The sequence below is a fragment of the Pygocentrus nattereri genome, chromosome 20 (genome assembly GCF_015220715.1).
Source record: "Pygocentrus nattereri isolate fPygNat1 chromosome 20, fPygNat1.pri, whole genome shotgun sequence".
NCBI lineage: Eukaryota > Metazoa > Chordata > Actinopteri > Characiformes > Serrasalmidae > Pygocentrus > Pygocentrus nattereri.
In genome coordinates this window covers 18,720,508-18,740,532 of record NC_051230.1, presented here as the reverse complement: position 1 = coordinate 18,740,532, position 20,025 = coordinate 18,720,508, and the positions used below count along the sequence as shown (strand labels likewise).

The 20,025-nt window shown below is 38.0% G+C and overlaps 1 protein-coding gene across 1 annotated transcript in view; it reads right to left on the bottom strand.

Moving 5' to 3' along the window:
* Window positions 1-20,025, bottom strand: part of tmem8b (transmembrane protein 8B) — a 243,199-nt gene that overhangs the window by 104,205 nt on the left and 118,969 nt on the right. The window contains exons 4-5 of the mRNA XM_017695531.2: window positions 16,347-16,480; window positions 5,266-5,534 (exon numbers count right to left, since the gene is read on the bottom strand). Of these exons, the coding sequence (XP_017551020.1) occupies window positions 5,266-5,534; window positions 16,347-16,480 (403 nt within the window). The remainder of the gene's footprint in view (window positions 1-5,265; window positions 5,535-16,346; window positions 16,481-20,025) is intronic.

Sequence of the window (20,025 nt, the reverse complement as noted above, 5' to 3'; positions counted from 1 at the left end):
TCATTAGACTGATTTGGATTTTTCCTCAAACTGGCAACACTTGCTAGCTATTTAGCATACAGGTTACTTCATCTGGATGGTATTTGAAGGGATAAGGATGCTGCAGATGGCACTAAGCACTTTATTTGGTTTTCTGCAAGCCTAATTATTAACCAGAAAAGGTGTTATAACAATGCATGCAGGCTTAAAGGAAATACACCATTTCAAACCTAACCTGTATTTGCTGCATCTGCATCATACCATTGATGTACAGTAATTTCAACACCTTTCCCCTGACCCTTTGACTCAAAACATACTTACAGCAAAAGCCGCTGGGCCATTGCTGAAATCCAGAAATAGGTATTCGAAATATGCCATTATAACTTGTATTTATTATAATCTAACACTGCAGGTTTTATGACAAGACAGATACTTGAGAATGTCTTATAATTATTTAAGGGCCCTGGATGTGAGTTTATAGACTTAAAAATGTAAATGCACTCAGCTGTGTGTGTTTGAGAAACAGCACTTGATCTACTTTCCTAACTGTCGAATCAGGGCTATAAGACCTTATTATTGTTTGGCTTAATTACAGTAATTAATTTTTGTTCTAAAATGTAGTTTTTAGACAAAGCGAAAATCTAGTTCATGGCTTTCATTCTTTTATATTTTATATCAAATTAACATAACAGCATGGCAGCATTATTAGCAGAGGAGAGCAAATTAAACAGCAGAAACTGGCATTTTAAAGGAGGTAAATAGATTTTAAATGCATTTTACTATAGACTTCATTCTACAAAATAAACATTTTCTCTTGAGCGCATTGCAAATGAACAGATTTACTGTCCTTTTCTAAGGAACTTAATTTCAGTGATAATCATGACCAACCACACGCAACAGATGTGGCAGATAGAAATTAGGTTGGAAAACATTGGTGCATTCCTTGAAGAATATTCTTGACAAGATAAACAACATAAAAAAAAATCTTGGCTTTTTTTGTGGAGGATGTCCTCATTTTTTCCTCTGGTACCTCTATTTCTAATGCATTATTCTCATGAAACTGAGCACAGACATTTCAATACCTCTGGGTATTCTTTTACCTCCACCTGGGAAGGTTTCACATATATGGTATTAAAATTGGGTCACCAGTTACTGAGATGAGCAATGGCAATAGTTGACAGCCAATGAGGTCTTGAGAAATGACTCATTGCTATTCTTTTCATATTCACAACTGAATACGGGTAAATATTGATTTCGCTATTTAAAATAAAGTATACATACAATATTAAAATTAATACATTATTATTCAGTCATGTTTTCTATGTTGATGCTATTTATAGTAGCTTTCTTTGGACAGCTTTAAAAGTTTTCATTCCTTATTGACTAAAGTGGAATCGTGAACATGTTCATATCCATCTCTCGAAATCACACACAGCTGAGGAAGTAGGCACTTCGACGTTGCCAATTTTTGAATCATATTAATGGGCTTTCAAGATGCAAGCCAGATAAGTCTGCGTGAATGATGGATCTCTGGAGACAAACTGAGGCAGCATTAGTTAAGCAGCAAAAGCATCAGGATATCCCTTTTCTTTCCCATAAATCTAAGCCCTCTTCTATTAAAACTGACACCACTGTAAATCACTACCTTAACACTGTGGTAGGTCCTCCAAAACAGGCCTAACTCTACATACACTTCATCATCTACCATATGCCACAACCCCTTAAATACTCAAGCTTATTACCTCCCACAACTTATTGTTCTGTAACTACATGGAAAGCAGTACAAACTGGCTGAGCATTTCTTAAATTATTGGAGAGATGAATGGAAGTTTGAACCAGATGGTGGCTCCAGACCATTTAAAGGGTTAATAATGTTGGGGTCAAATAATGGAGAATCCAGCACTGGCAGCTATTGTACTTCCCTAAAGGTCCTTCTTTGTCATTGATAATTTTATACACAATAGCTTATACTATGTAGATGTGATATGATAAGGTAGGCACTAAAAGACATGTGTGCTGTCCAAATGTTGCTTCTTTAACTTGGCACTGCAGCTTCAAGGTAAACTTCCTACCCAGCAATAGAAATCAGTAGTCACCCAAATCTTTTCCAAGCAGCCTCTTTAGACAATAGGTTTTGTTCCAAATCTTGGGTGACTACTGACTTCTTGTGTTTGCTAGTAATGTTAGCCTTGCAACTCCAGCACCAAACTGAAGAAACAGTATTTGAACACCAATTATTACGTGGCTGGTCAGCTATATCTGGGGTAAGTGGAAAATAATATAATGTTTAACTTTCTCAGTCATGAACTGTGGAAAGAAAAGCTTAAATATCCCATTACATCACTTCCTCCACTGTTTAAAAATTTATTTAAAAAATAGTTCAAACAAAAGTTTTATGCACCCAGTACCCTCATTTTTTCTACACACATACAAAATTGCTCTGTTCTGTTTGGGATTAGATAAACAGGTTTAAAAGTGAAGCATTTTGCTCTTAAATTCTATGAGGTGCTGTGAGGGTCCATGCTCTGTTGCAACAGTACATCACAGGTGATTGAATAGATTCTCCCATCTATTTCACACTCTCCGCACAAAGCAATTGCTGTATTTATCATGTTCACGAAAGTCACCAAGAACTGAGGAATTCATCAACACTTCATTGTAACATCAGAAATAATAACTGCAACTCCATTCCATGACAGTGGCCTCATCTGAGCAAAGCGAAGCTCCAATTTGTCACCAAGATTCATGACAAAGCCTCCGTCTCTGAATATGCTTTCATTTCCCCACTCCACCTGGTTCGAGCGAGGAACAAAATGAAAAAAAGAAAAAATGCTTATGGTGGCAAAATCCCAATGCATAGTATGTCCAAATGTTGTCATCTAAAAGCAGTCAGGCAATCAGGTGCTGACACCCAGCAACAAGTGGGAGCCATATGCCTTAATTTTTTGTAAATCCTAATAAAGAAGTAATGGATCCATCATCAAGCTGTTTCCCAATAAAGGACCCATATAATAGAAAACATTTTTATTTTATTTTATTTTTAATTATAGTTTGATGTAAGCGGCACATCATGTGCCTGTGTGGGTTTCCTTCTATAGTCCAAAGACATGCAGTCAGTCTAAATGGCCTTTAGTTGAGAATGTATATGTGTTTGCCTGTGGTGGACTGGTGACCTGTCCAGGATGTTTTCTACCATCTGCCCAATTAGTGCTGAGACAGGCTCCTGTGACCCAGGAGGATAAGTAGCTTTTGTATGTGTGCATGTGTGTGTGCCCTGCGATGGACTGGCGACCTGTCCAGGGTATAACCTGCCTTCCACCCGATGACCGCTGGGATAGGCTCCAGTACCTCCCCTATCCCCCCGCGACCCTGAGGGAGAAGCGGCTTTCAAAATGTGTGTGTGTGTGTGTGTGTGTGTGTATATAGTTTGATGTAGTATGCAAACACTGATAAAGGTTCAAATCCTCCTGGGTCCTTCCAGTGAAATTAAAACTAAGATGCTGTTTTGAAATCATTGTTTTTGTGATGTAGCCAAAAACCAACACATCTACATGCTTGTCTATTCAGTCTAGAGCAGCACAACACTGCCTATTCATGCTGAACTCATAAGGACTGCTTTTTGAATGAGGCAACAATCAGAACACAGATCTATATATATGCCTTTTAAGGCATAATAACAAAAAGACCTAATTTAACTGTAAGTGATACAGAGAGGTTGGAAAATGGTCAGGTAAAAATGAAATATGACTGTTTTTGGTCCATAAACCCTCATAAATGTCATAGGCTGACTATGCACAAAGAATAATAAAGAAAAATAAAAATGTGGGTCATGAGTTCTTTAATTTCAGTGGTGCCAGGCTCAAATGTAGCCACCAGCGCTAACATGATGGCATCCAAAAGTTCCACTGGTAAGGGCCTGCCTACCATCGCATTAGGAGAGGTGCTGGTGTGAGAAGAAGTGCTCTCCAGCATTCAGTTCAGGCAGAATGGCAATGGGCAGACTCATTCACACAGAGCTATTTTCTGCCACGGTCTTCGGGCATCTGAAGGATTTCTTGCTGTAATAAGCCGCTCTCTCCACAACATGACAGCATGTCTACATCAAAGTGCTCCGCAGAGGCTGCTGTGCCACTACACTGAGTATCAAAAGGGCATTAAGAGGCCACTTGAAGAGGAACTGATGTTTCTGCGCCTTCACCACTGCAGACAGTGCTAATTCATGCTAATATTCATGCTAATAGGTTAAGAAGGGCCACACCAGTTTTCACATAAGGGGTAAATGTGCACTGCAAACCCTTTAGAATTTAAATTACTGCCAAAAAGCCAATGGACAGTTGAAGGAGTTCATGACATGCTACCATGTAGGAGAATAAGCTACCACTTACCCTTCATTGAATTTACTTGTGCACCATTGTATCATTTCCTTAAGAATAAAGTATGTTATGAACTGTTAGAGGCTGTGCTGAACTGTTGATTATGTCTGGATTACACAAGGACATAATTACATATACAACAACGTAACCACTGAAAATCCCTGTGGTCCCAACCAATCATGACCACTAGCCAAGCCACTGATTTAGAGGCTAATAAACACAAGCTAGCATCAGCTAAGAGTTAAACTGATGCTAACTTGTATTTATTAGTCTTTAGATCAATGACTAGAGATTAATTCATTGATGCTAGCATTTGCTTAATTCTTAACTCCTGCAAAATCAAACAGAAAATATAGATTTTCTCTTAATACAGCACAAAATGGACATCAAAGACAAGTTGTTGTACCCTTTCAACCAAGGAAAAGAAGCCAGGCTAAGGTATGATATCTCTAACTTTGCTTGTTGTCCTTTTTATGTGACAAGTTATTTCTCTATTTGAGTAATCCATTCTCTCCACTGTAATGATGATCTGAATACAGTTACTAAAGTTCTAAGGCTGCATGTAGATATTCAGTTTCTTAGCAGCAATGTTAGCTGCTTCTCTCCAAACCCAATTTACTCATCTTCAAAAGGGGGGATCTCGCTCTAGAGAATTCTGTCGCACTGCTAAAGGTAGGGCTGGTCAGATTTTTCATTTTGCCTGGAGTGTCTTTTTACCTCCAGTACAGTTAAGCATTAGACTTGCATGTCTAGTGTAGCTTCGAACAGCATGGTGTTGTTATTCATACAAATGGAAGTGTGGGCAAAAACTAGGCTTTAAGATGGCTGTTACTAATGCTTCTGTATATGGAAAGTGTTTTGTCCATTTTGTCTATGGACATAAAATAAATTATTAAGTATTTCAAGGGCGTACCTTTCACTTGTACTCCGATGCGGAAGTACACGTCTGCAGTACTGAGGTAGCGCTCCACAAGGATGTAGTACCATTGCTCCCAGGACAGCAGTGGTAGCTCCAGCTCGCAGGGCGTGTTCTCTCTGCAGTCCACTGAGCTGGAGTTGTGGACCGGTGGAGCCCTGGCCCGGATCTTCAGCAGCACCGGACAGCTCTCACCACTCTTGTTCCTGGTGCCGCAGTCCACCAGCTGGACTTTCACCAGAGATATGTAGCTGGGAATGAACACTCTGTAGAACATAGAGGAAAGACATTAGAGTGAGGTTAGTTGTTGCACCCTAACCAAGATAAGTCGTAAGTTATTAACCCTATCAAACCAAATGTGTTGCTGGCAATGCATCCAGAGACTTTGTTGATGTCCTTTTCAACTTTGCTACCAGAGGTCTTATGGCATGCGCATATTCATATTTGCTGTAGTAGACTAGATCAACATGTGAGGGTTTCTTTTTCTGGTCTGTGTTCTACTGTGATTTGCACAGAGGTGGACGAAGTACACAAATCATGTACTTGAGTTAAAGTAGAGATACCCAAGGTAAAATATTACTCCAGTAAAAGTAGAAGTCCTTGCTCTAGACCTCAACCTGAGTAAAGTATTTGCCTTCAAATGTACTTAAGCATCAAAAGTAAAAGTACTAAAGTGTACTAAAGAGTGACTCTAATGTCCTATTATCATTTTTGTAATAAGACTCTGCTTCATCAACTCATTTTAGGTGAAAATACTCCAGTGTCTCTCTTGGTAAACCAGTCTTTTAATAGAATGTCATTAATTAGTGATGCTGACATCTATTAAAATTATTATAAGCACAAAACACTGAAGGCAAACAGTTTCCATCAGGGAGAACCGAGTGGCTCTGAAATCACTTTTACAAACAAGCAAAGTTTCAGTTTAAGTTTACATTGTAAATTAGTTACAAGTTGAATAAAAACTGTCTTTAAACTTCACAAGTAAGTTTTCCTTTACTGTATTGATCTGTAGGTCTCTGTTCATAAACATAAACTAACTGAAACTAATTTACTATAACATGTTTGAAAGTGTTTGTATAAATTCATAAAAAAGAGAAACATGCCAGTCACGATTGCATATGTGTACATATTTCTATATTGTGGTCTATTTGCACAAAGTTAGGTTAGTTCATCATTTAGGTGACGAATGTGCTCCCAAAACTTTATGATGCTGCACTGATGTTGAACTGTGTGCTTGCACTGGGTCGGTATGACCAACAGTTCAAATCAAGCTTAGAACAAAGTGACCGCTGTGCCTGATTGGTGTTCTTGCTTTGCGCTTCTTTTTTTTGACATGTTACGTTTTTATACACACAAAAACCAAAAGGAACGACAGATTTCACAAAGTGTAGTGGAGTAAAAAGTGAGATATTTGACTGTGAAATGTAGTGGAGTGAAAGTAAAAAGTCACCCAAAATGGAAATACTTAAGTAAAGTACAGATACACGAAAAAACTACTTAAGTACAGTAACGAATTACATTTACTTAGTTACTGTCCACCACTGGATTTGCATCACTATGTAAAAGATGCAGGAGGCGACCTTTATTGTTGGATGTGATGTTTTTCCTGGGTGATAATACGAGCTAATTCAGAGTGCAGCTCAAATCAGCGCTTATTATGGTTTTGTTGAACGAGAGTAATAATAAAACATAACTTTTGTGTAATCTTCTTGTTCTAGGAAGTGGTTTGTGACAGTGGTCTGTCTTGTTAGATCAAGTTCTTTACATATTAACCTCTTTTTTACAGTAGCCGTATAAAATAATATGGCTGTTGTGAAGGCCCATCAGTTGATCTATGCTTTTTTTCTCCTCAAACACATTAATGGACTATATTTGTATAATGGAAATGTATATGATTCACAAGACTAGAAGCAAACTGGATTTCTGTCTTTGGAGTTGAGCAGTCAACATTTACTAAAAGGTTTTTTATTGTATAAATGCTAGTTTTTAGTTTAGGAGTGCACAGTGTCTGTTTATGTTAACAAGGCAGTCTGTTCTACCTCGTTGTGGCTGTTTTTGTGGAGAAGTGTAAATTGTTTTCACATTCCTTCCTCTCTCGCCCCACATTGCTCACTAGCAGCTCAACATAATGTCATAACATTTTACATAAAGAGAGCCAACAATGTCTTAAGTTAATCTGCAACAGAATTACAGGGAGAAATAAGTAATTTAAGTGATCAAAATCAGAATAAAGCCACAGATGAGAAAGAGTTAGTAATGTGCATGAATTTAAATGCTTTGTTCTCTCAACAATTACAAAGCTAGAGTTGGGATATATCTTGTGCATTTACTTTTTTTGCTAAATGATCCATTTTCTTACGTTATGTGGTTTACAGATGATATTTGAAGGCCCTCAGACATTTTATCAAATCATAAACAATGTCTTGTTTATGTCCTTGAGTGCATTTCTCTTTTATATTTTTCCCTGATGACCAGTTATGTCATTTGTGTGTTTATGTCATAATTCATTTTTCACATGGTCATTTTAAATCTCTCTTTGTCCCTTAGAATCAAACAGGCTGATTTTGCTACCATGCCTTTAAGAGTGATGTATATAAATGAGCTTTGATCTGATTGACTATGCTGTATTTAAAATCAGTCTGAGCTGAAACACTTCATATAACTTCATTGTGAGTTATTTATTGGTTGGGGCTAAACTGCTTTTGGTATCACAATAATAATGAATTCAAAACAAGCTGTCTTCATTTCTTTTTTATAGACTGCATGGATTTAAAAACTTTAACAATGTTTACGTTCCACAGCAAACTGTTATGTCTAAAAGGGCAAGAAAATTAAGTTTCCCATACTATGGGACCTTTAACCAGTATGCCCCTGTGACACCTTTCTCAGTATTTCAGGGTTCTTTGACAGGACTTTTAACACAGCGATCAATGTGTGATATGGAGGAGGCTGTTTGGACACTGTCCAAGGCAGTCCATTCTATCATATTCACTCTTATGTATGGAAGTACAGGCAAAAAACAGTGTGGATGAACTGTTTTTGGCACAGCAGAGTAAACCACTATCCTCAGGCATTCTAACATATTCATTTCACACATTCAGCTCTATTATTATCCAAAGCCAGCAATCTCTTAGCTTAAAAAACCCACTAACCACACCATACTGCATGCTGTGATCATTACAAATCAAACGGTTATTTGTGTTTTTCAAATGCAGACCAGACCCTCTTTTGGATGTAGTACTGCTTTTTCAAAATAAATTGCAGTATTTGGCCTTGTAAATGTGTCTTTATGTCTGCACTTATGTGGATTACTCTTCACCTGTAGGTATAGGCTGGTCCACTGGGGACATAAGATGCCTTGTGTGAGGCATTTAAAGGAGATTTGTACCTCTCTGCCTGTCATATCCGTAGCTTATCAAAACAGCCATTAAGTACAAGTAATTCAATTCAGGGAAAAGCAAAAACACAATTAACAAAAAAATAACACAGCTGCTTCAACAACTATACATAAGATCATTTTTCTCAGTATTTAGTGTGTCCACTTTTTTACTTTCTAACAGTTTCCATTCATTACAGATTTACTTCACGGCGAAGACATAGTAGAGAGATTTTTCCACACCTCCGAAGTTCAGTCTTAGATGTTGGTTGCATTTTCTGCTTTTTGTGTTACAAGTACTCCCACTCAAATTGAATGATGTTGAGGTGTGGGAAACACCAGAAGCTGCTTTGTTTTCTTTTTTGTTGGCTGTTTCCTTTTCTCAGTAACAGCTTCTTGACAGAGACACATCCTTTCGGACTCATAGTATCAAGTTGTCTTCTCACAGTGGAAGGATACAGAAACACCTCTGGATTTTGATGAAGAGTGGAGCTTCATTTTCTGCCATCTCTCTTTAAGTAGCGCTTTTCCAATGATGACAGTTTTTGTGGTCTTACTGGATCCGGCTGGTTGGTAGGAGTCCTATCTTCTCTAGATCTTTTAATACTTACTTTAGGAAACTCATACATTTCCCTGCGATTTTGTCTTTCCTTTGTCATTTGTCATTACCTTACTATTATGCAAATAGTTATTCATGTAATCTCCTTGTTTATGTAATTACCTTCCCTTTGCACTAGCCCTCTATCTGTTTTTACAGAATTTGAAAATGTCAGCTGCCTTTAAAATGTGCTGTTGTTATTTATTTGATGAATGCAGCAATTAAAAGTTCTCCAATATTACTTGCTACATTGACTTCAGTTCAAGGTTAAGGGGAATATTTATGGTTTTACAGTTACCCATTTGGAGATACAAGGTTTTTTATACTTGTGGGTATACCAGCTATACAAAGCAGATAGAGTGAAAAATGCTGAAACATTAAGTTAAGAGCAGATTTATATGAATGAAAGCCTAAACCTTTAAGCTCAAATGACCTCACTCTTGTTTACATACTGTTGTTTATGTATCCTGGCTTTTTACAGTTGTTTGTTTATGAGTCAAGTATCATAAAGACAACAAACAAAGCATAGTATCGTAACACTGGAAGCTGGCTTCGTTGATGTATTAGTCCACTTTTATGAAAATACCAAAAAGGGCATATAACTAGACTAACTAGTCTATTACAACCCCCTATCTTGTAATTACACTCCCTGTCCACTTTATGAGATCTGCCTCAGCTTGAACGGGGCCAGAAATTTAGTCCAAATCAGAATACAACCTGACCTTAACATAAGCCCATGTGAACTTGCATCACATTATCATGTTTTGAGTCCAAATCTGACCGGAGTTCAACAATATTTTGTCTGAAAGTGGACTCAACATCACCACAAGTACTGAACAAGGCCTAACAGGACAGCGCCGGTTACCATGCAGTGCCAACAATAGCTGTCATTAGAGCATGGATTAATAAATCTAAAACATTAGAAAATAATATACTATAATAAAATAACTAGCCATCCAAAGTGAAGTTTTTAACTTCTGCTTTAGCAAATAATTTACAAAATGATGCTTTTGAATAGAATTTCAAATAAATATAAATATGGATAAATATGGATATAAATATGGATAAATATTCCATACTGCACTGATCTTTCACTGTGCAGTGCTGACATTGTGAGATGTCCGCTTCGGGTTTAATCCTAAATCTCTAAATGAATGAAACATTCTTTAACTGCTGTAAACTGTACATCTCTGAATCACTTCACTGTTTATGCTATGTTTTCTTGTAAACATGGGCATCATGAACCTCAGAGCTCAGTGAGTGCCTCCAGCATGCCTGATTCAAGGTAGTGAAAGTAGAGAAGAATAAAGGAGAAAAACTAAAGCAGAGGGAAATGCAAGCTAAAAGTAAGAGAGGCCAAAAGTGAAATTTGAATCCAAGCCAGACATGAATTTGAGAAATGTCCTCTGAACCCAACCTAAGTAGTTTCAGTTCCAGGTGCAGTTTACTGGTGTAAAATTACAGTACTTGTCAGCCATTCTCTATCTCATCAATCATAGGTCAGTTTCAGACCACAGGGCTTCTATTGACTAATTATTATTTGGCTAGTGGACCACCCAAAATGTGCACTCAAGAAGGGCTCTGTGGTAAAAAACTGACCACTGATGAAGAGCTAGACGATGGCCAACGCAAACGGTGCATCGAAAGATGGACTACAGTCGCAAAATGTACACTAGAAAAGTTGAGCTACAAGGTAAATGTTTCTAATAAATTGGCCAGTAAACAAGCTAGAGTGGGTAACCAGGAGAATCAGGAGAATTTCCAATGGGCTATTGGAGTTTTGGGCTGGTTACTGACAGCTAATGTATGAACTAATGCATATATGCACAAGAACGCAGAGAGAAACTATACATCCAAGGTTATACAAAGGTAAGTAGATATGAAGCTCCCCATCTCAAGTGAGAAGGCCCTGCTTGGCTGACCATTACTGAATCTCTTACATTGGACAGAGATTAGATAATGTTGAAGTTATCTCATTCTCTTTGCCATTCCACCTTAAATGACATAGTGGTTATGTTCACAAGTACTAGTGTGCATCTGCTGCACTATTTAAGGTGAAACATAAATTTGAATTAGAAGCTAACATGAGCCTTGAGTGATTAGTGAATGAAATTCAGCATGACTGTGTGAATCTGGCCACAATATCGATCAATTTGATACTGGCTGATACAACAGGCAGAGCTCTACATAGTTTAGCATGTTTGTTTCAAACTTTCAGTTTATTATCATGCACCAGTTTTTTGAATTTGAAGCTTCAGTTATAGTTTAATGATGTAACTGGGGATGTTAAAAAGTATTTCTGTCCCTTAAAGTGGAAAAGAAATGTAAAAAAATGTTCTTGTGAGTTTTGTGCAAATTTGGTACATAGAATGCTCTTTTACTACTAAATCTGACATAGCAAAGGCCTACCAGCAGAGGTTTACCATTTACAGACATAAATTAGTCATAAACGGATAAGTTTCATGCACAGTATACATTACAACTGTCTGATTTGAACTTTTTCTTAAGTTTTTTAATTTTTTGCATAGAATCTGTGCCTGTGGTGAGCAGATGCATTGTTTATAATGAAAGTGCTACAATGTTGGAGTCCAGCTTTCTGGTTGACTGCTGTTGTTTTGTATCCCCATAGAATATATAGGATGATGACTGCACTGTTGTTATGGTCTGATGTAATGACATAGCTGGACAGCACGTTTTGAAATTAAATCTACGAAGTTTGCCTACTCACTTTGTGTGTGTAGAGTTTGGGTGGGCTGGTCTGCATTATGCAAATCCTGATCTGAAAATAAATCCCACTCCAGCCCTGCCAGTGAATATATACTCATGCATTATCATTTCTACTCATGATGTTAAAAATAATGATGTGAGATTGCACATGTTTTAAAGCCCTATAAAGAAATGCAGTATGAGTGGCCAGAGATTTCATGCTATCCATAAACATGAACTAATTATAAAGCCTAATGTGAGTTTCCCCTCCAGTGCTTCATCCATGACACAGTTCGTTCTGTCTCCTCTTCTGTAGTTTGATAATTAAATAATGCGAATAACACACCAGGCACCTAATCAAACAGCACACAATTTGTTTACATGATCCAAGAAGAAGATTTATAATCAGGTTATTTTGAATTTAAATGGTCTCTCTGGAATCCGCCCCAAAATAAGAAACTGTTCAGGCTTAATGATGTATTCTTATTTTCCAGTTTTCTGCACCATTATGCTTATTTCACAAGTGATTAAATAAGCTCAATTTCTGAGTAATGCTTATTCCGATGAAAAATTTCATTTAATTGTCCGCTGAGCCTTGGCGCATATGAAAAGCCTGTAACACTAAGTAAGTGCAGGCAGGCTGCATGTGTGCAGGGCTGTTATTACAGCTTTTTAAGGAGCTTTCAGGAACATAAACAGGCCATTGTACAAAGCAAGAAGACAACAATACTGGTGAATTCACAAATAATCAAGATCAGGAGTTAATAACTATAGTCAAAAGTTATTTGAAGCAAAGAAGAGTTACAAAATTGGCTTAACTTGGGAAAGTACACAAGCCAAAAGAATTAAACATGAGCATGTATCACTAAACTTAAAATGTTAGACATGATTAGACAAGTTATAGAAAAAAACATGCTTGACATAGTTAAAGAGGAATTCCACCGATTTTTCCAAAATTTCAGTTTCAATTTAATTGTCAGGATGTAAACATATGCATATCCATATCCACCTAGTGACACATATGGAAAACAATAATATAATCATATTTAAAAGACATTTTTACTATATACAATGCATATCAAAATATTTTGACACACAGACAAAACGCCTTTGTGGTGTCACATTTAAAAACTATTATTATAGTTATTATTGTTCCAGTAGTTTTTTATAAAACACGTGGTTACTCAGTGTTCTTTAATTACCAATGATATCCACAATATGCTCAGAAAAGTGTTATCATTATGATCCCAATAACAAAAATGTATTTTCATATTGGCCGCCCCTATATCGAAGTTAACATATGTGGACCTCTCATTCAAAGCAGGTTTTAAATGCCAAGTTCCACTGAAAGCCATCTTGATAAGACCAAAGTTATTTCCACCTACTAGAAGGGATTTATTTGCCAGCAAAGTACATAATTTAATTAATGCTCTTTTTGTTCACTCGTATAGCTGTAACAAAATTTACTGCTTACAATACTTTTTATCTTTCTTTTTTGAGGATTCGGAGCCCTCTCTGGTGGAAATTATAATTCCACTCAATGCAGAATAACATTTGGTAATGTGAGCTCTGCTTCAGAGCCCTTCCCCGAGCAGATGAATCTGATGATTGTAAGTGTACTGAAAGAGTGTTCAAAGAGAACTCAGTCAAAATGTGGTGAGGGGCGTGTCTACTGAGGATGTAAGCGAATGATCTACTATTGTCATCATATCTTCATTATCATATAATGTTGATTTTGCATTTGAGACTTGAACATCAAGCTGGACCTCCTTTTTGACCCTGTGCATGTGACGTTAATATGTAAAGACATATGATGTGGTCCAAAGAATCCTCACCAAATCTGACCTGATGCCTCTGACTTTTACATTATTATTTCAGTATTTATAGTGAGCAGTGCACACACACCTGGTTTCGTGTTTTTAGTAATGCTGATCTTTCAATTAAATAAAAAATTTACATAGTGCAGCTTTAGGTATACAAAATAATGCTATTAGTTGATTAGTTATGTTTAATTATTTTAATCGTTTGACAGACCTAAACGAACTTAAAGGTACTTAATGGCCATTTTAACTGGATGTTTTTATAAATGGAAGTTGGTCTATGACTTTTGCACTGCAACGTATGAATATGAAAATGTTATTTTTAGAAAATAACACACTAATAAAATGATTTGACTCATCAATGTTATCTGTTATCTAACAAAAAGTGTGAAGGCTTTTTCCGATATAATATACTAGAGTGTAAATATCTTTAGTTAAATTAGATACTGATAAATGTGTTGGTTGTTGGTAAACTCAAACGTCAGAGCTTACTTGTATACATTTAGACCTATAGCTTAGACAGAAATAGCATAAAGCGCTATGGTAATTGTAGCACAACAATTCAGCATTTATTCAATCGAAAGTGCCAAAAATGAGAATTTCACACCTGATTCCCTTTCCAAGAATACTTGGATTACAGTGCTCATTTCATGCCTATGTTGTTTCCAAGACGTTTTTTCTTTTTAGGATGCTTTGCTTGCTAGTTAACTGAGAAGTGAATTAATATTTAAACATCATAACAGTAGAAGCCCATGACAGAGCACAGAGAAAAAGGGTGAGGTAAAGTGCATCTGTGTCTGTCTGACAATCTGACGGCTAGAGACAGACTGCTGTTAGTATGCTGAGCAGTGCTGCAAATGGCACAAGCATCCTAATCAGCCTCATTGAAGTTGCAGCTCTTAAAATAGACATCAGAACGATGTTTGTAGAGCCTACCTGAGTTTAAAAAAAGGGCCTCTCCACATCTTCAAATCGGGGAGAAATCAATCCTTCCCAGTTGGGCTTCTGTCTGAGTATATTTGTGTACTTGTGTGTGCTTGTGTATGGATTTTTGTATAACTTGTCACTATACTAAAAAAACTGTTATTTCTTTTTTTTTCATGATTGATATTTTTAGACCATTTGAAAATGTCAGCTGCCTTTCACATTGTGTGAATATTTCATCATACTCTGGTACTAAGGGGCTAGGAGTGAAAGGGGAATGTAAAGGAAAGGGAAAGTAAAAGGAAAATAAGCAAAAAAAAAACAACAAAAAAAAAAAAACAAGAGTTTCCAACAATGTAGTTCAAGAACATCTATTGGTTGGAGAGATGAGGCAGCAACTAGAAGGATGTGGGTTCAAATGCCGGGACTGACTATGTACACTGCTCTGCTGGTAACCCTGTGCTGCTTCCACACTGGGCATAGTGTTACAATTTTCTCTTGTAGACTCTATGAAAGTGCATAAACATTATAGAGAAAATGGGACTCCTAAAGCTGTGTATGACCTGGTAGACCACCAAAACTGTCGCCATCAGATAAACTGTACTTAAACCCATAAAAATCCCAGGCTTGTTCCATACTAAGGCTTACTATTCAGTAACTACAGAGACTTCGATGCAAGTTGTCTGAGCTATTCTTAGGCTACAAATGTACATAATGAAAACTGGCCTTTTTCATCTTTGAGACACAGGAGAAAATCAAACTTGACTCTTGCTTCAGATCTGACCAATATCCACAAGTTATCCTTCCACTGTGAGAAGAAAACAGCATGTGTAGCTGTAAAGAAGATCTTATCGAGAAAAAGAAACAGGCTTATAAGAAGAAAATCTGCAAATTATACAAAGAAGCTGCTGACATTCTCAGAACAATGGATTGGCCAAGGTACAGATCAAAACATCACTGAATGTGTTCAGGATTAATTGTATTGTGAGAAACAGAGAAAATCCAGCTCCTAAAAGTTTAAATTTAGAAACTTTCTTTGCAAAGCTGAAAGCAAGTCTCTCAAAAGTAATGGAAGCTGTAATAAATGTAATGGATGGGCACAGTAAATATTGAAAATGAGTTCAGTAGTAGTAGTTAAGGCCTTTTCTGTTAAATATTTGTTTTCTGTTCTTTTCTTGATGCTAAAACATGAATAACCTGTACTTGTATGAAATAAGTACAGGGGGTCGTTGTGGGCTGGAGGTTAGGGAACCAGCCCTGTGACCGGAAGATTGCCAGTTCTATCCCCAGTGCCAGCAGTCCATGACTGAGGTGTCATTGTGCAAGACACCTAACCCCCAATTGCTCCCCGGGCGCCGTGGATAGTGCTGCCCACCGAACCGGGCAAGTGTGCTCACTGCCCCCTAGTGTGTGTGTATTCACTAGTGTGTATGTGGTGTTTCACTTCACGGATGGGTTAAATGCGGAGGTGGAATTTCCCCGTTTGTGGGATTAAAAAAGTATCACTTAAATAGAGGCTGGCCTCTGATTTTTACCTAGTACTGTAGAGCATTTTTCTCTTTCCTTAACTAAAGAGCATTTTTCTCTTTCCTGTCTGAAAGTAAGTGTATGTGTATCTGCCTGTAGCTATGTGCAATAGAAAAAGTCCACTCACTTGTAGAGAACAGATCTGTTGTGAACTGGAATCATCTGGTCTATGAAGTAGCCAGGATATAGCACCGAAATCCCAATGAGCCTCTGGACTATCAGCTGAGGTTGGAAGAGGTACTGACATTCTTCATGAAGACCCTAAAGAACAAGACAAAGAACAGAATCAAGCAGTCAGTCAATTTTAAGCACACTGAACAGAATCTGGCAGTGTTGGGCATGCTTGGCTGCAAAATGAACTAAAATTGCAAAGTAAAAACAGGGTGAGCCAGTTCCTGCCAAGAACCAGTTACTGTCTTAACTATAAAGAGTTATCACGAAAGCATTGCTTCCCATAACTGCCATCCATCACTCTGTTGTGTGACAGCACCTTTACCTGACGCTGCTTGGCAGCTCACACCTCACACTGCAGAAAGAGATCAAACACAAGACTCCCAGCAAGTGACATGTATGATATTTATTGCACAATGACATGATCTACAAAGGATAGAGACCTGCGATGTTACACAACTGTATAATGAGAATAAAAATTGCTAATAATTTGTTATTTTTAACTTGTTAGCTCATTCTTTAAATAGAACCAGGTTGCGTGCTCTCGTTGAAAGGTTGACAGTTTTTCCTGTGACTACTGTAGAAAATAATGCCAATGTGTACTGCTTCTTCGCTGTCTTAGACATACCCAGTCCCCCTGTAATCATGCTTTTGAAGATGTTCTAGCATGGAGCCCTGCTGAACACCATTTTTTTTCTCTTGGATTTAATCAAGCTTAGAGCACTCGGCTGTCTAGGCTTTTGTTCATCTCTTTAAATGATCTCAAAAAGCCTTAAAACTAGCTAGGCGTACCATCCTTAAGTAATACTGTGATTTTGTAAAGTTTTCTTGTGAAACATTTTCTTTAACCCAAGCATTCCTACTCTCAATCAATAATTACCCTGGATACTGTATATCCACAGTTGTATATCTGTTCAGTACTTGTAGAACCACACCACCAGTTTCCATTCATGTTTCAAACATATACAGAAAAGGAAACAAGTGTTAACGCTGCCAAGAAACACTTTCAGTTCTTGCTCCAGGACTGCCTGTACCAGACCTGTGACTACAAGAAACAAGAGCCACAGCTGATGCTCGCCTTTTGTGGGAGCGCATGGTGGAGGATCACAGTGGGCCCATGATGCCTGGAGATCTGTATTAGTTTTGCAAGTGGTAAAAGGCATGCTCATTTCAGCAGGAGCCAGAGGTGTAGAGGGCCCCAATTAAAGAGCAGATGTGCTGTATAGATTTGCAAGGACATATTTTCATGGGGAGATTGCACAGTGGGTTGAGGTGAGGGAGGAAGGGAAGGAGAAGAGGGAAGGAGGTTGGAGGCGAAGGGAAGGCGGGGGTGCCTAGGAGCTTGTGTTATTTATTACGGTACACCCTGCCAAATTACAATGCAGCATTTCATCATTCACCCCCTGGCCTCTCTCTCGCAGGTACCCCTGCCCTCAAAGACATTCATCACTGTCGAGCAGCTAGCAACCACTTCCCCCTTCCTCCTCGTTCCCCTCCTCCTCCTCTTCCTCCTCCCTCCATCCCGTTAGAGCTTCCTACAGTACCCAGTTTTGTTCTGAGAGAAAGAATTCTCCCCACACATCTCCTGTACACAATTACCCAGAACCCACAGGTGCAAGCAATCCAGTGCCCCGGCAGAAAAAAGGAACACCTATCTATTTTTCCATTGACTTCCACTGTCACGGTTCAGAGGATGGTTCGATGTAGCAGGGTTTTTTTTTGGTGCAATGTGGCATACTGTACTTTTCACCTGCAATGATGGAAGAAACTTGTTTGGGGGGACCAATTCTCATATACTCTATACCTTGCGGCACTCCTGTCAAAGACCCTGCTGCAAATCACCCGTGGTTTCCCGTCGAGGTCACTCAGCCATGTTATTACTACATAAGGTAGCGAACAAGCAGCTGATTTATCGCTGCACCTGTCAACTCAATGCGCTAAAACAATAACGCAGAGAGTGGCAGTCCCTGGTAACTACTGTCAACTACTTCCACTGCTGAAACGGCAATCGACAAAGAAAGGAGAAGAAAGAACTAATTGGCTTGCGGTGGTGTGCAGTTAATTATACAACGCTTTTCACTGCCTCAGTGGTTATCTCATAATTAGATCTTCATTAATTCTTCAACACAAAAGCATGTCGAATGTGTTTTTTTTTTTAGGAAAAAAAGCAAGAGATCAACAAAGGCGATTGTGTTTGTACAGAAAGCTGGAACATGTCCCACTGTTGCGTGGTGTTGTGGAGAACATGCTTAACAATGGCCGAGTACCTGGTTCACAGTGATTAAACCATGCTGTTGGCATTGCATATTCATTAGGTTCTTCATTAACTTCATGGTAACTTCTGTTTCCCTGAATGATTTATGTTTTAGATGATTTCAAAGACTTTCACCAATAACAGAAATATAAATGCGGTAAACCACATCAAAAGGGAATATTACATCCAAAGTACAGATGCAGTTATTAAATCTACAGGAAATATTACTACCTAGGTAATGATAGAAAAGACTTTATTATTTCACTTTTAGGTGAAATGTGGTAAAGTAGAACTGAATAAAAAATCAGCATCATCATGGCTTCCTCAATATATTCCATTTAACTGTCCTATAGTTGATTATCTTCAATAATATTGGAATTCAGCTTGCATAAGTCTTATGGATACTTCAACCAAGAATACTATGATGGTATGTTCATACACATAGGCCTATTGTAAGAACACCTTAGCATATAAGCTCTTTTAACTCTTAGCCCCTTCAGTTGCTTTGGCATGCTGGAGGGCACCCGCACTAATGGTGATGAAACACATTCTTATTTCATTACGACCTATTTCTTGGATTCGCTTCACTGGGCAGGTGCCATTGCCTGGGCCGTTTGTGGAGTCATGCATTGCTCATTATCTCTCATGTATTATCAAGGTCTAATTCACTATCGGCTTGATTAGCAGGCTCATTCATTTCGCTACTGGCCGTCCAGCAATCACTTATCCTGCCAGCCACCAGAGCTAAAATAGTCTCACCATGCGGTATCTGTCTTCTGTGTAATGACTGAGACCTTGTGTCTGGACATGCAGAGGACAATTTGTTGTCAGCATGACAGAGAGCTTCCCCTTAGCACTTTTTTCATTTCCGTATTGTTCTTTTGTTAATTGGCATGGTATTGCCAGTAACAAAGGCATGGGGTGATTCGATATTGAAAGAAGTGGAGAGATTTTGTCAAAAATAAAGACCTTTCAGATATTTAAGATGTTTCAGTTAATACCACATTTGTGTTTGCAAGTAGAAGATCCACTAACTGCTCAAAAGTGTCTGGACATCACTTCTAATTATTGAGTTCAGGTGTTTTAGCCACACCCATTGCTAACAGGTGTATAAAATCAAGCACATAGCCATGCAATCTCCATAGATAAACCTTGGCAGTAGAATAGGTCGTACTAAAGAGCTCAGTAACTTTAAGCATGAGTCTGTCAAAGGATGCCACCTTATAAGCCAGTTCATAAAATTTCTACCCTGCTAGATCTATTCTAGTTAACTGTAAGTGCTATTATGGTGCAACAGGACCATCTAAGAATGACAACAGCTCAGCTAAGAAGCAGAAGACCACAAAAACTCCTAAAGTGGGGCCACTGAAGCGCATAGCAC